Below are 14,379 nucleotides of genomic sequence, written 5' to 3' on the forward strand. Positions count from 1 at the left end.
GTAATGTTTAACTAGTTAAAAGCACCAACGCTTTTAGTTGTTTAAATGCTATAAACACAATTAAAGAGAAACATTTTACTCCAGTAACTGATTATTTGTTCGTGATGAAACCTTTAAATTAAGCAACTTTTCGCCAGGTTTAGCAGTGTTGTTTGATTTTGCATCAAATTTCCGACAATGACCGCACGACTATCAACGCAACAACCGGCCACGTAAGCGGTTGCCAGAATTTGCTCTGAAATTGGCCAAAGTGGATTAATGTCTGCAGAAGTAGATCAACATTTGATAGACTGTCCGATGTGGAAGAGAACTTTACTGATATAATTTTAAATTTTCACTGATTATTTAAGATATTTATCAAAAACACGAGATCACGTTTCAGCTTTTTAAAGCGAGAACTGCTGCTTTTATCTGGTTTATACTATTGACTTTTAACGAAGTGATATTTGCCCAATAAAAACACGCAAAGGTCTTGAGCCACCCTTTAGTCTTATATTTTTATAGAGAAAAATTGGAAATGAATGCATCAATTGCATGAAACACTGAAATTTACAAAAGATACGGAAGTACAGTAGGTAAGGGAAAATTGAGTGGGTGGGACAACAGAAGGGCCAGATGCATCTCTCAGGTCCTCCAGTTTTTTTAGGGCACACTACTCACCCTGATGATAAAGGTTTTCTGCCAATAGCTCTTTGAGAATCATCTTGTTAATGCAAAAATATTTTATGCCTGTCAAACTGTGCTGTCATTGGCATTTTCAAAGATTCAGGCTGGGTTCTTGGATGTTTAAGAGTTTTGCACAGTACTGTGAATAAGAGGTCTTAAAAAGAAAAAACAAATCCCACTTAAATCTAAAAAAAAAAAAAAAAAAAAAGTTTGCAGGCACACGGACCACAGACACATTTACACAAATAATGAAGACAGTAAAAGTTTAAGCACAAACCATTTATTTGGCATATTCCCAAAAGTCGTACTTACATTTTGAGTGTCAAAAATGGTCAAAATCTATCTGTAAGTTTTTTCATTAATGAAAAACCCCTATACAAGATTGTATGTAGCAGTTCACAGCGGACTAGAGTTTTAATAAACAAGTTTCTTAATCCATCTCATATTCAGGATGTGTTGACATATTTATTTTGAGGGCTACAAGGGCCATGCAGCTTATACAAGCTCCTACAATATAGAACGGCAGAGACACAATCTTACAAAACATATATGCCGACTTAGGGGCAAAAACTAGAGTGCAACCAAGCAAAAGCTGTTACACACAATTTCCAACACATGTGCAAAAGATACCTAGATTGAGACAACAAGAAGGTGTGTAAATCAAAGATCTCCGGACTAAGGCATTTACTGATGGGAATTAAAAAACAAAACCCAAAAAACAAAAATATATTTGACCATTTAACAACCTCTTTAGTGTTTCATATTTGAACATGTCAAATCAAACTCCTGGGATGTTCCAGCTTCTCAGAAATTAGTCTGTACTATTATGACGGAGTCCGGGCTTTAATTAGTCCCTTTAACTTTGCACAATGATAAAGGACAGAAAAAAGGCAAAAGCGCAAGCTTTACTCTGAACAGATATCAAATCTAACTCAAGCACTGCCTGTAGTTCTACTGTGTTTAGAAACAATAGCATATATAAAGTTAAAACCTTTTATGATGGCAGTTAAAGTAACAGAAAAAAATAACTGATGGTTTTAAAGGGATCATTCACATTGTTCTTTTAAAGTGGAAACGAGGCCTGAAAGCTACATAAAAGGTCTCAGCACATCAAGAAATCCTTCAAGTTTTATAGAGGCGATCCAAGGGCCATACTAAGTGTACAATTTAGAGATTTACCAAGATGATTAGGCATTTATTTCAAGAACATTAAAAAAAAAAACAATAATCTAACAAAAATTACTTCTTAAAATGATGACTGAATTCTTCATAGCATCTAATTCTATGCAACTGGAGCTTTTACGAAGCTCATTTGTTGTTTTAAAGAAATATTTATATCTTATAATAATTGTTTTTTTACTCCTTAAAACTTTGACATATCACATTCCTTTTTTATAAGCATTTCTGCATGACTTCCAAAAAACAACAACAACAACAACAACAAATTGCGACTCACAGGATAATGACACTTATGTGCTAGTGACGCATCAGTTTACATAACTTACAGTACTCTTACTAAAAGTATATCTGTTGCCCCAAGGCCTCTGTTTTAAATCAGCTTTTGGTCCTGCCTTTGGAAGAGCAAATGTAAGTGCACTTTGGGGACAGAAAGGACACTTTCAACCCTGCATGAAGGGGCACAAAAAAACAAAAAGCACAAAAACAACACTACAAAGTGCACGTGATGAGTGAGTTACTGAATTAAGTACTTACGGAGGTAAAGGAATCAAACGGATAGCCCTCCTAGCTCCTCAGACTGCTACATACAGCATTTCTATATATGTAAAACCCCGAAGCTCAAAGCAAACTTAACATAATGCAGGCTGAATATTCTTCATAGCTGTATATACACAAATATCTTCCTTCAAGGTGTTTGCAGGGGGAAAATAATTCCACCGAAAAATATTGGGCTCTGCTCATCTTTATTTGATCCCAAAGACTACGACTATGTATATACATCATCTAATAAAAAACTAGATATAGATATACAATATACAAGTACATTCTGCAGACTTGCTCATAGCATTGATTTATATTTTCCTCCCAACTCTCCCACGATGAGCACCCACTAGAAATGTCATCTAACTGGCAAACAGAAGATACCTATGGACGGTGAATCCGACATGTTCACTTAGGAACTGTAGTGATCCTGAAAAAAGGAAATTAAAAAAGCACCATGAGAAGTCGTCATTATTGATGAACTTCTATCATACGCTGGAATATATCTGACTGACCTGAATTGAGCTAACTACGCCGCTGGCCATGACTGAAAGTTTTCCTGCAACTGAGCGCACTCCATGTTTGAGCTGCGACATGTCGGGAGCACTGGGGAGTACGTTGCTCAGACGGTACGAACTCGCTGTGGACACGAGGCAAAAAGTCAAGCAGACAGAGAGACAAAAAGCTCGAGGACTCGTGGAGAAGCCACTCGCATGTACAGTCATGTGAAAAAGACAGTTTTCAGGAGACTCTGCAGTCCTGTGTAAAACAAAGTACAGTAGCCTGCTGAGCACATTTAGCAGCAATAACTTGAAGCAATCATTTCCTGTATGATCTTACAAGTCTCTCACATTGTTGTGGAGAAATTTTGGCCTGCTCGTTAAAGCAATGCTGTGATATGATCATTGTCCTGCTGCATGACCCAGTTTTGTTTAAGATTCATCTCTTGGACAGATGGCCTCTCATTCGACTCTACAATACTTTGGTATACAGAGGAATTCATGGGGGTCTGTGACTGCAAGCCCCCCCAAACAAACATCCCTACTTTGGGTTTTATCTGTATGAAGGACATTGTTCCAGAAGTCTCGTGGTTTGTTCAGATGCAACTTTGCAATCCTAAACTGGCAATCCTTCCAAACAAACTATACTTGTTCAGTCATGACCATTAACATTTAACATGCCAACATGCTGAGGCCTGTAGAGTCAGAAACAGAGAAACTAAAAAAATAAAATAAAATGCTACAAATGGTCTGACCTTCTAGTGACTTCCACTCCTGATAAGATCAGTAATTATATTGAATGTTTTCCACTTGTGAATAATTGTCCTCACTGTAGAATGAGCGACTTCAGATTGTTTGAAAATGGCCTTATAACCCTTCGTAGATTGATTGGCAGCAACAATTGCTTCTTTAAGATCATTGCTGATATCTTTCACCCCGAATGCTCCAGAACAGGAAAACAAAACGTCTGCTGTCACAGAGGTGTTCACACTTGCTCAAAATCAATTACTCAAATGCCTTTGATTAGCAGCACCTGGAGGCTACTTACCTTCTTAATGCCTGTGGAAGCAGTAAGTGTGTATTTAATGTTTTCAGTCTTGTGAAACCTGCTTTTTCACATGATCATATGAAAGAATTTACGGTATTTAGATTTCCTCTGAGGTACAAGGGTTGAGACCAGTTCGACCAGTATGCACAGTTGGTATGGTTAATCACTCTGGAGCTAGTGCAAAACTTCAGTGTATGTGAGATAAATTACTCACAATTTCAGCACAGCTTCACAATAAACTCAAAAGTCAGACTTCTTTTCATAATTTCAGGGGCATAATATTTTATATTACAACCTGTATCACAGTTCAATACTTATTATGTAATTATTCTAGCAGAGATTCAAGGGTCATCAGACAGGTGGAAAACCTCCATTCCACCTAAAATTCCACCCAACAGTGTAACACCAAGTAGGATAGGCCAAGATTGTCTTCTCAATGTGACCACCACCTAACTAAGCCTGGAACAAGCATCCAACATGTGCAGTTTCTCTCTTATGATACAGTTTTAGCAACCGGCATTAATCAGTGACCCAAAGTCCCCAATAAAATTAAGAACACAGCTGAATTTGTGGCGCGTTTGTCTACTTATTACTGACAAAATGACCTGGAGTTTGGAAGATGTATCAGAAAAGCACACAGTTAACAGGTTGTTAAATCCAACTTTAAAGAATCACACAAGTCGGCATCTTATTAAAAACAAACAAACAATCATACTAAGATGTTCCTCCGAGCGGCTCAACATACAAGCGCTAAGAAAAGAAGAGACAGTCATGTCTTACCAGTCTGCTTCTTTGGATCATCAAATAGATCGGCTGAACTTATGGATGCACTCGCAGAAAATCTCTCCAGTCGGGTTTTGGCTTCATACTGAACAACAGAAAATTTTGAAAATTTCAACCAAGTTTTATGTTTGACCATTTAAGAACCTCTATTTAAATTAAAGACCTTCAGGAACTAATGTTCAGGCTTATCTCAAGTTCCAAGGAACAAATACAGACAGTTTTTAATGTGATTTCCCAGTCTAGTATTCACCAAATGAAATCAAAGGAAAAGCACGGTTTAGAATGTGTGTCCACGTTGTGCTTGTATACCTCAGAGTTGTCTTGTTTTCCAAAGTACATATCAGACGAGATGGCTTTTACATCATCTCCAAACTTTTTCCGAGCTTCTCCCGTGTCTGAGAGCGCTGCTGTTTCTGGTTTCCTTCTGGTTGTGGGCCTGATAACAGTTACCAACAGAAAAAAATAATAATATGACAACAGGATGAAGTACTTTAAGCACAAATCGTGTATTTTAAAAGAACACGCTGAATTAAATTACACCAAACATATTTAAGACTGAAGAGTCTTACCTTTGTGTAAAAAGTATCTTAAGCTACAATTAAAAAACACTGATGACCACCAACACTACACCTCAGCCAGCTAGCAGACGCACTTATGCTATCATGTGTTGAAAGTTCTACTTTGCCTTCTTCTCGAGTTATTGCATGTCACCCATCAGCCTTTTGCGGCTGAGGTGTAAAAAATTTCTTTCTGTAAATTAGTAATTTTATTTGATAAAATAGAATAAATCTGATTATTTTATTTGATAACATAATCAGATTTATTCTAGAAAGCCCTTATCTTAATTTGCTGTTAATTTTGATTGTTGTATTTAACTAAAATTTGCTTTGAATCATTAAACCTAACCATAAAAACATGTAGAAAGCTTCAGTTTTGTGTTTAAACAACTAACCTGTCATCAAATGAAGTTATAGTGGAGGACAAGAAAAAGTCTGGCTCTGGTTTCTTGCTCTCTTTCATCCAGCCTCTTCCATCATCTCCATCGCCCCACCGTGAAGAGAAACTGTCTGAGGTTTCACTTTGGTCCTCAAAGCGAGTTAGAACCCTGAAGAAAGAAGCCAACAAGAACAATATAAGGTGGAACAAAAAGAGAGATAATGGACTTTACTAGTACGCTGACACTAAGATACCCAAATTTACACAGTCAGCACATTGTTTAGCATGCAAATGTTAGATTTATAGACTCCCATTCATCATGCTACAGTGTCAGGGAAGTGCTCACAGATCCCACATTAATCCTGTAACTTGAAAATGACTCTGAACATAAAGAAATATTAGAAACAGAAAGAACAAAGAGCTCTGCAACACATAGTTCAATATCAACACAGTCTGAATTGAAAGAATGAACTTTGCCAAGTTGTTCATTCGTCTATAACTGATATATTTGAGTGCAAGAGCACCAAGAAGAATTACTCCTATTTAAAAAGGCTATGGATGTTCACAACAAATGCTACTTCAGGTTTCCCCAACTGTTAATCATTAAGAGCTACTACATTTTTCACACACCATATATATTTTTGTACCATACTCAGTTTTATTTATGATCATTTAGAATATTATATGTTTTAATCAAACTGCATCAGTAATTTTTTTAAGAAAAAACAAACATCTATCTGACCTATCACATCGACCCTCTGCATGTCCTCCTTCACTACATCTGTAAACCTCTTTTTTGATCTTCCTCTTTTTCTTCCTGCCTGGCAACTCCATAGTCAGCACCCTTTGTCCAATATACCCACATGTCCAAATCATCTGAGCATTGCCTCTCTGACTTTATCTCCAAACTTTTCAAACTGAACTGTCCCTGTGATGTACTCATTTCTAATCGTGTCCACCCTGCTCACTCCCAATGAAGACCTTGACATCTTCAGCTTGGCTTTTTGTCAGTGCCAACATCTCCAAACCACACATCAAAGTAGGTCTCACTATCATTTGGTAAACATTCCCTTTCACACTTGGTGTCACAAATCATTACTGAGACATATCTCCATCCACTCCACCCTGCCTGCACTCTCTTCTTCACCTCTCTTAGCCACTGTCCGCTACTTTGGATAGTCAACTCCAACTATTAAACTCATCTACCTTCACTACTGATATTTTTTACAGCTTTACTGTTATACCCGTCTCTGTCTCACTCAAAAGGAAAAAAACCCTGTAATATTATTAACACAGTATCAAGATTTCATTTTGTTTATATATTATCAACATCAACTTTATCTGACCTAGAGCTGAAGGACCCTTCATCGTCATCTTCATCAATAAATCGCCGTCCTTTGGTGGTCTTTGCTCCAATTGGATTGTCCTGCTGGATGGTGTGCATGTCTGACATCACAGAGTGAGAAACTCCACTACAGAGAAGAGCCAAGAAAGAGTAAAAATGACAGTGAGACACATTAAAATGGAGAAAAAAGAAAAAAAAAAAAATCTTAAATCTACTAGAGGTTTGTCCCCCCTCACTCCCAATTTGTCTTACCTCCTCATGCCCAGACCCATGCCCAGTCTCTCAGCCTGTTCCTTCTTTTTCCCCTCTAGTCCTTTCAGCTTCTGCTCTTCGATTTTCCTCTGCTGCTCAAAATCTTTGTAGGCCAGCCGCATGGATGGAGCACTGAGAAGAAAAAAAGTAGGTAAGCTCAGAGATGGAAACAGACGAGCCAAATGTGGTGCATAGCTTAAGTAATATACATGATTTAGCCCCTTTCTCCTGAGGTAAAGAGAAGAAAGAGCCATGGATTTCATCTTGCCATAGAGGACACAAAGTTACATTCGCTTTCCGATTAAGTGATTACAACAAGAAAGATGGAATGAAAAAGAAATAAAAAGCTATGGGTATTCTTACATGGACTCCTCAGTTGTAACGTTCTTCTTGGCACCAGCAAAGCTCTCTTTCTCTCTGATTTTGTCAGCAGCCTGCGCCTTCTTCTCGAGCTCCGAGAAGCTCTGGCTGCTAACCTTCTGAGCGCCCAGACCGCCCTTCTTTGAGGCCAGCTGCACACAAACATACACATTACAATGATGTACCAAATAAAACAGATAACGGAGCTGGGGTAGAAGCTTGTATTCTGAGATAACATTCAGAATCTCCAAGATTAAAAACATATTTTAAAAGAGGAAAATTCAGAAAACAAAAAACAACCTCTCATAATACTATACTATAACCTCTTATAAATGGGTCCATGAGGCAGCAGGGCAGTGCAAACTGCAGGGACATGTGGAATGGGACCCCAATTCATTATTTAAAACAAACGTGTAAAGATAATTTATTTTATTGGCAGTAAATGGTGCCTACTGTTGTTGTGATTCACCTTATTTACCTGTTCTTGTGTCCCCTCAGGTCAATCATGTGATGTGTGTGTATGCAGTGACTACTGCTGCACTGCCTAACTTGGGTGTAAATGTGGCCCTCCCTATGTGGCTGTGGTGTGTAGTACGATCAGGTTGACCCGAGCTTGTAAAGTAAGACAACGTGACTGGCTTTCTATTTGTCTTAAAATTTATCTCAGACACTACTTGAATTTTTTGTCTGAATATTACCCTCCTCCCTTAAGTAATAGTTTTATTGTACTTATTATGACACCAATATAAAACTTTATACATACTGTTTTCTTGGCACCTGCTGGCTTCTTCTTAAGAAGAGAAGAGGGCTCTGAGAAAACAACAGACAGAGTGAAGTCAATATTTAGACAGACTTTTACGGGCATTTAGGTAGAGTTAACTAAACATGCACAGTATTGACTCAAACCTGGGTTTGCTTTTGGTGAAACACTGAGCATTTCCACATTGGGACCCTCCTCTGAGTTACCTGAAGATAAACATGTGATGAGCCACAAAACTATTTTAATATAAAACTGCAGTGAGTCAGTATAAATCAGATTATTAAGCAATGACACAAAGATACCATTACGGTCTTCATCTTTTTCTGGCTCTGAAAGCTTCTCTGATGCGGAGGGGCTCAGACTCATTTTGGCCATGTTCAGATTTTCAGGAACAGCCTGGCCAGGAAACAGACACACGTAGTGAAATTAATAATCGCTGTGTCAGGCTGTGCAGCATATCTGTGGAAAGTTCTGGACTAAATCCCAATTGAAGAAACCACACACTTATACCTGTGTATGCAGACTGAAGAAATCCACCTGCTTGTCGCCTGGGGATGTTGGAGACAGAGGAGCCTGACTGTCCAGCCACAGCTGTGGAGAACAAGAGCCGTAAAATGATTCAATTATATGAGCGTTTATTATAAGTGTGATAAGCATATGGGTAATACCCAGGAAGCCAGTGTTTAATAAATTTAATCTCTCAGCCCCAGGTTGGTTTCTCCCCGCCCCCCTTGAGGAGAAACATGGAGGTGTTTTCAGACTGTAACCCAGCCTGTCAGTGTTACCTCAGTGCCATGGCGTCTGGTTGCTTGTGTGGCTAAAGTCTTTATCTTCTCTCTGTACAGCTGTGCAGCCCGGCTGTTGTACTTGGCATTGGCGGCATTGGCTCTGCAGCCATGTTGACTGAAAAATGCAATCTGACACCGAGAAGTCAAATAAGAAACAGGAAAGCAAACAGGTAGAATCACGCTTGTGTCACACACTGCTGGAGTTTTAACCTGATGATAGTGTGCTGATATTTTACTCACTGCGCTGGTGTTGCCTCCAACTTGCATACATCTTAGCTGGAACCACGACCAATTAAAATCCAGCTCGGTGGACCTGTGTGGCACAACAGGATCAGGGTTTGAAGAATGTGTGTTTGAACAAAGAAAAACACCTGAGGTTACAGAACCCTATCCACTCCCATCTCCTTGCTTGAGCTGCCTTTGTTCCACTTATCCTTCACTGTATCTGAATCGTCTTTATTCTGTTTTATTTGTTTTGGATGCTTAAGTCATTTATTTTTATCCAAAATTACAATAAATCTCTAGAGATTGTTATGTCCAATTAATATACCGTATCCAGGATTACTGCTCGTAGTTTACACATTCGCCCAAAAAGTGAAAGATCCCTGGTTCAAGTCCAGGAGGAGAAATAAATCCCTTTGGGGTGGGGTCAGGAAGGGCATCCGGCATAAAAATCTGCCAAGTCAAACATGTGAAGCTACCTGTTGTGGTGAATGATTGCAAAATAAGGAAGCAGCCTACAATAGCTTTACTATTACATTACACACTTTTAATGTAGTCATTTGAAATGACAGTTTATTTTTTTCTTCTTTTTTTTTAAAATTGCTTATCTTTTTAAAAGTTTACTTTTATTACACAGGTAACACAATCCTATGCCTTAACAATAAGAACACCAGTCATGCTTAGTTACCCTACAAAGGCCTGTTTTTGGCTGAGAGTATACTTCTGAGCTGTTCAGTCCATATTGCACTACATCTTTGCAGTTTGGGTTATAAAAGGTAGAGGGAATTTGATCAAAACACTGTGCATATCTTACCTTCTTTTCATTTCTATGACTGCTGTTGTCTTGAATTTTTTAAAGGGTTTAATACTATCCTAACGAGCTGATATTTTTACGTCCTAATTTCTTATACTGCAAAAAAACAAAAACTTTTTATAAAACTCAATTTAATTAAAAAAAAATATTACAGCAACAGCAGAGTCAAGGCACTTTTGTTTGCAAAAACGGAAAAATAATCATTCACATCCACTTTCACTTCAAAGAGGTGGCTACAGCGAATCATCTGCCTCCATCTCACCCTATCCCAGGGATCCTCTTAAGTCACACCAACGCTCACCAACACCTTCTCCGTTTTCTTCCTCTTTTCCTCCCATTGGGCAGCTTCATCTTCAGCATCCTTTGTTCAGCGCTGCATATCTTCATACTAGCTCAGCCTTGCCTCTCTAACTTTGTCTCCAAACTGCTCAGCCTGAGCCATCCCTCTGATGTACTCTTTTCTAGTCTTGCGTGTCCTGGTAACTCCCAGTGAAAATCTGGAAGCTCTGTCCCCTGTCTTTTTGTTAATCCCAACATCTCCAAACCATACATCATAGCAGGTGTCAGTAACGCACTGCAAATCTTCTCAGAAAATTAAAAAATAATAATAATAATAATTCTCAGTGTTTAATCCTCAAACACAACCTTCCCATTGAACACACTTCTGAACTGTTGTTTACTCTTGATTTATTATTTTGTTAGAGGTGCTTGTGGCTCATGATGAAGAGGAGGTTGTCTGCAAACTGGCTCCTCTAGTCTGCATGTTGAAGTAAACTTGAACCCAAAGATCCCGATGCTTCTATTGGAGTGTGTGATGTTAGATAAAAAGCACTTATACATTTTCTACTGTATTTGAGAACTTTCTTACAACAAGCCCCATTCACACATTGACATGAGCACCAGTCCATTTACCTCCAACTCCAAGGAAAATATATAATTCCTGACTTACCTAATAAATGAAAGGTGCACTCCCAGAGACCTGTGAGTCCCAGAACAATCTATACAGACAAAAACCCCATAGGTGATGCTGGCCCAGCTGGGGTTCTTAGCTGCGCAGTCAAAGCAAACCTGAGGGACAGAGAGCAAGAATATATACAAACACACGAGATATTCATCATATTAACAAAAGAGACGGATCATTCTATAACTGGAGAAGACTATTTTTTTAAAATATAGATAATTTAAAGATATTTTATTTGATGTAAGTAATAAAAACAAATAATAAATTGATATGGCCAGTTCAGGCATCAAAGGTGCACTTTTTATTTGTTGCATACTATGCTTGATGCAACCTGGTAACCAATATGGCAGAAAAAAAAATGAGATTTTTAAAATAGTGTTTAATAAATTCTTGACTATTAAGTGAATGAACTCATATTGCATACTCAGTTTCAGATGAGAGTTGGTTTAATCACTTTAAACAACTTGACCCTGTACTACAAACTTTTACAAAAGCAACAGATTAAGCCCTTATGAATGAAAAAGCAACAACAAAGCATTTACGATCATTTTAGTAAAAATTATATGGTAACCTGGTTAAAATAAGAGTAACAAGATTGTACAAGTTAACGTGGCTGAAATATAGTACTTTTATTTGCAGTTATGACATAAATGTGACAAATACTCAGGACCACAGCAGTGTTGTTTAATAATATTTCATGATTTTAAAATGTTTATTTTATATGTATGTCAACAGGGTTGCAAATCATAGCTGTTATTAGTGTTTTCTCAGAAAAATATGCTATCTAGGGATAAATGTGGTCATATAAATAAAGGATACTTTGAACCTTTGGTAATATGAGTAATAGGGTTGTATTGGTTAGACTAATGCACTCAATGCACTTAACTAGTCAGAAAAAATTGAAAAAATAAAATAAAATAAAAATATGTCAGAGGACAGACCTTTGGTCTACCCATGGTGTTGGCACATGAACAACATGACATGTCATCTTACTGTTTTATCTCTTCCTTTCTAAGGCGAATTAGGTCGTACATGTGCTGTTGGACACAATTTACAGAGCATAATGTTCTTTAAAATATGCTGATGTTAACAAAATGTTTAAAAACACATGTGGATCTGGAAGAAGTGGATTTCTAAGCTGGAAATTTGTTTGTTATATTTAGACGTGTTTTATAAAATATTTCATAACCACTGTTTCAACAACTGGATTTACATTTTGTCTCAGGAGTATATTTGGTATTGTAGTATTTTATGCATGGATTCTTTTCAAATTAAGGCAGTTGTAGAATGGTCCACGGGTGGAGGCCAAGAGCGTGAAGAGTGTCCGACTACACGAAGCAACAGCTGTGAGGATAAACAGGAGACTGTGCTACTGACTCAAACAGCTGTTGGTGAAGTGGCGTTAATTTCGCAATGAGATCAACAGATAATAGTTACAGCAGCGAGTCGCAAACACATCTTTGTCCCTGAAGATGTCTGTTCTGTCTTTTACATGACCCGAGTCGAGAAAAGGCCTTAGAAACGGAGCTTTAAACAAACACGGCTAATGTAAACTGTCAAAATGTAGCTAGCTAGCTGTCACCCCGTTTGCTAACGTCACGTCACGTCAGGTTACAATTTCTAAGTTTTGTGATATTTTGCTTCTGCACGTTTTAAAAACACGTTTTTTTTTTTAAACCCGACTTATTCTAAAGATGACACACGTCAGACAGCTGTTAAATTGGTCGCAAACTGAAGCCAGCTGTGGCGTTTCCCATAAAGTGCGACGTGTCAGATATTTAGTTCAGCGGACTTCCTTGTGCACCAGAATACACCAGTCTTTCTGGTATTTATTTAACTCTCACCTTATTCGTAGGGATGGAACGAAGTCGCTTGAAAATAATAGAAATGTCCTGCTTGCTGGGTTCTGCCATTTTTCTACCTGTTGGTGTCTGGCGGTTAAAGGAACAGCATCAAAAGCAGACCCGTGTTTTTCCCCTGAACTAAACCCGACACGTCAGTAAGAGAACACCATGGGCGGACGCTGATTGGCTGGAAATGATCCGTCGTCGTGTTATTGTCGCAAAGGCTTCTTGGCAATGTAGTTTTAGATCATATAAGCGATAGCTTACGTATCTTCGAATTTCATGCATTTCTGTGTGACCGCAGCCAAAACATTAAACACAACGCTGAACAATATAACTTTAATAACGTGTCTTGAAATAAGATACAATAACACTAAATAAAAAATACTAAAATATGATAAAATAGTTCAATAAGATAAAAAAAAAAAATGCATGAAAAATGGATCATTTGAACCGAAAAAGAAATAAAGCTCAAATCAAATCTAATCTAGTTATTGTTATTTTGGAATGTGGTAGGTCATTTCCCGTCTTTTGTGGCACCTTTTTATTATTAATATGATCATTATTACTAATGATAAGGAGAGAATTCTAGGAGTAAGGTGAAATGGAGGCAGATTATCAGCTGTGGCATCCCCTACAGGGAACGTCAAGGTATGTGTGTATATATGTGTGTTAGATGTTTTATATTGATTCTTATGAGGGAATACAATAACACTTTTTTTTAAACTGTTATCGAGTTGCTCTGTGGTGTATTGCTTAAAAGGTTATATGTGAAAGGTCACATGTAACTCGGATTACTTGAGTTTCCCCGAGTGTGAGAAGAGACACCCAGACCCAGGGGGTCCCAAGCTAGTGTATAGAAAAATGGGAGGGTAGCCAGCTAAATCCTGTGCCAAATGAAATATGCAGATCTATCTGCTGTGGTGACAACTTGGGAAATAAGGGAGCAGCTCAAGTTACCTTTCACTTTATATCTAATATATTGTACACACATTAAGTTTTCTTTAAAACCAAACAAAGCAATGCAGTGACTCGGGGCTATACGGCTTTTTAAAAACAAACACACACCCAGTTCCCATTAAAACAATGTCCAATACTTTCTAAGTTTATAACATATCAACATGTGTGTCATATGAAATGTGTCTCTGAAAAGAGATGCGATTTGTGGATGCATGCTTATTGGAAGCCTAAATGATTATCATACCAGCTGAAACACAAGGGAATACACCAGTGTCAAGACTATTTAAGAGAGAGAGAGAGAAAAAAATAACTTTACTATAAATAGAAACCTGCAGTGTGTGGGAAAACTGCATCCAGTCTAGTTTGTCTTGGATGGATTTGATGCCAAACCTTAAAAACAAAACAGTCAGATTTATCACAG

At 37.9% G+C, this 14,379-nt stretch overlaps 1 protein-coding gene across 1 annotated transcript; it reads right to left on the reverse strand.

The window, feature by feature from the left end:
- Positions 1-930: 930 nt before the first annotated feature.
- arfgap3 (ADP-ribosylation factor GTPase activating protein 3) lies at positions 931-13,155 on the reverse strand. The gene is made up of 16 exons (XM_080887199.1): positions 12,999-13,155; positions 11,143-11,261; positions 9,398-9,470; positions 9,155-9,286; positions 8,880-8,960; positions 8,672-8,765; positions 8,516-8,575; positions 8,373-8,419; positions 7,613-7,761; positions 7,250-7,381; positions 6,999-7,124; positions 5,669-5,821; positions 5,026-5,152; positions 4,714-4,801; positions 2,901-3,025; positions 931-2,815 (listed from the first exon to the last, which is right to left on the reverse strand). Exons 1-16 carry the CDS (start codon positions 13,065-13,067, stop codon positions 2,798-2,800), a joined length of 1,593 nt encoding a protein of 530 aa, XP_080743325.1. The 5' UTR covers positions 13,068-13,155; the 3' UTR covers positions 931-2,797.
- Between the last annotated feature and the right edge of the window lie 1,224 nt (positions 13,156-14,379).

Source organism: Rhamphochromis sp. 'chilingali' (genome assembly GCF_963969265.1).
Source record: "Rhamphochromis sp. 'chilingali' genome assembly, chromosome: 7".
In the NCBI taxonomy this organism is placed as follows: Eukaryota; Metazoa; Chordata; class Actinopteri; order Cichliformes; family Cichlidae; genus Rhamphochromis; species Rhamphochromis sp. 'chilingali'.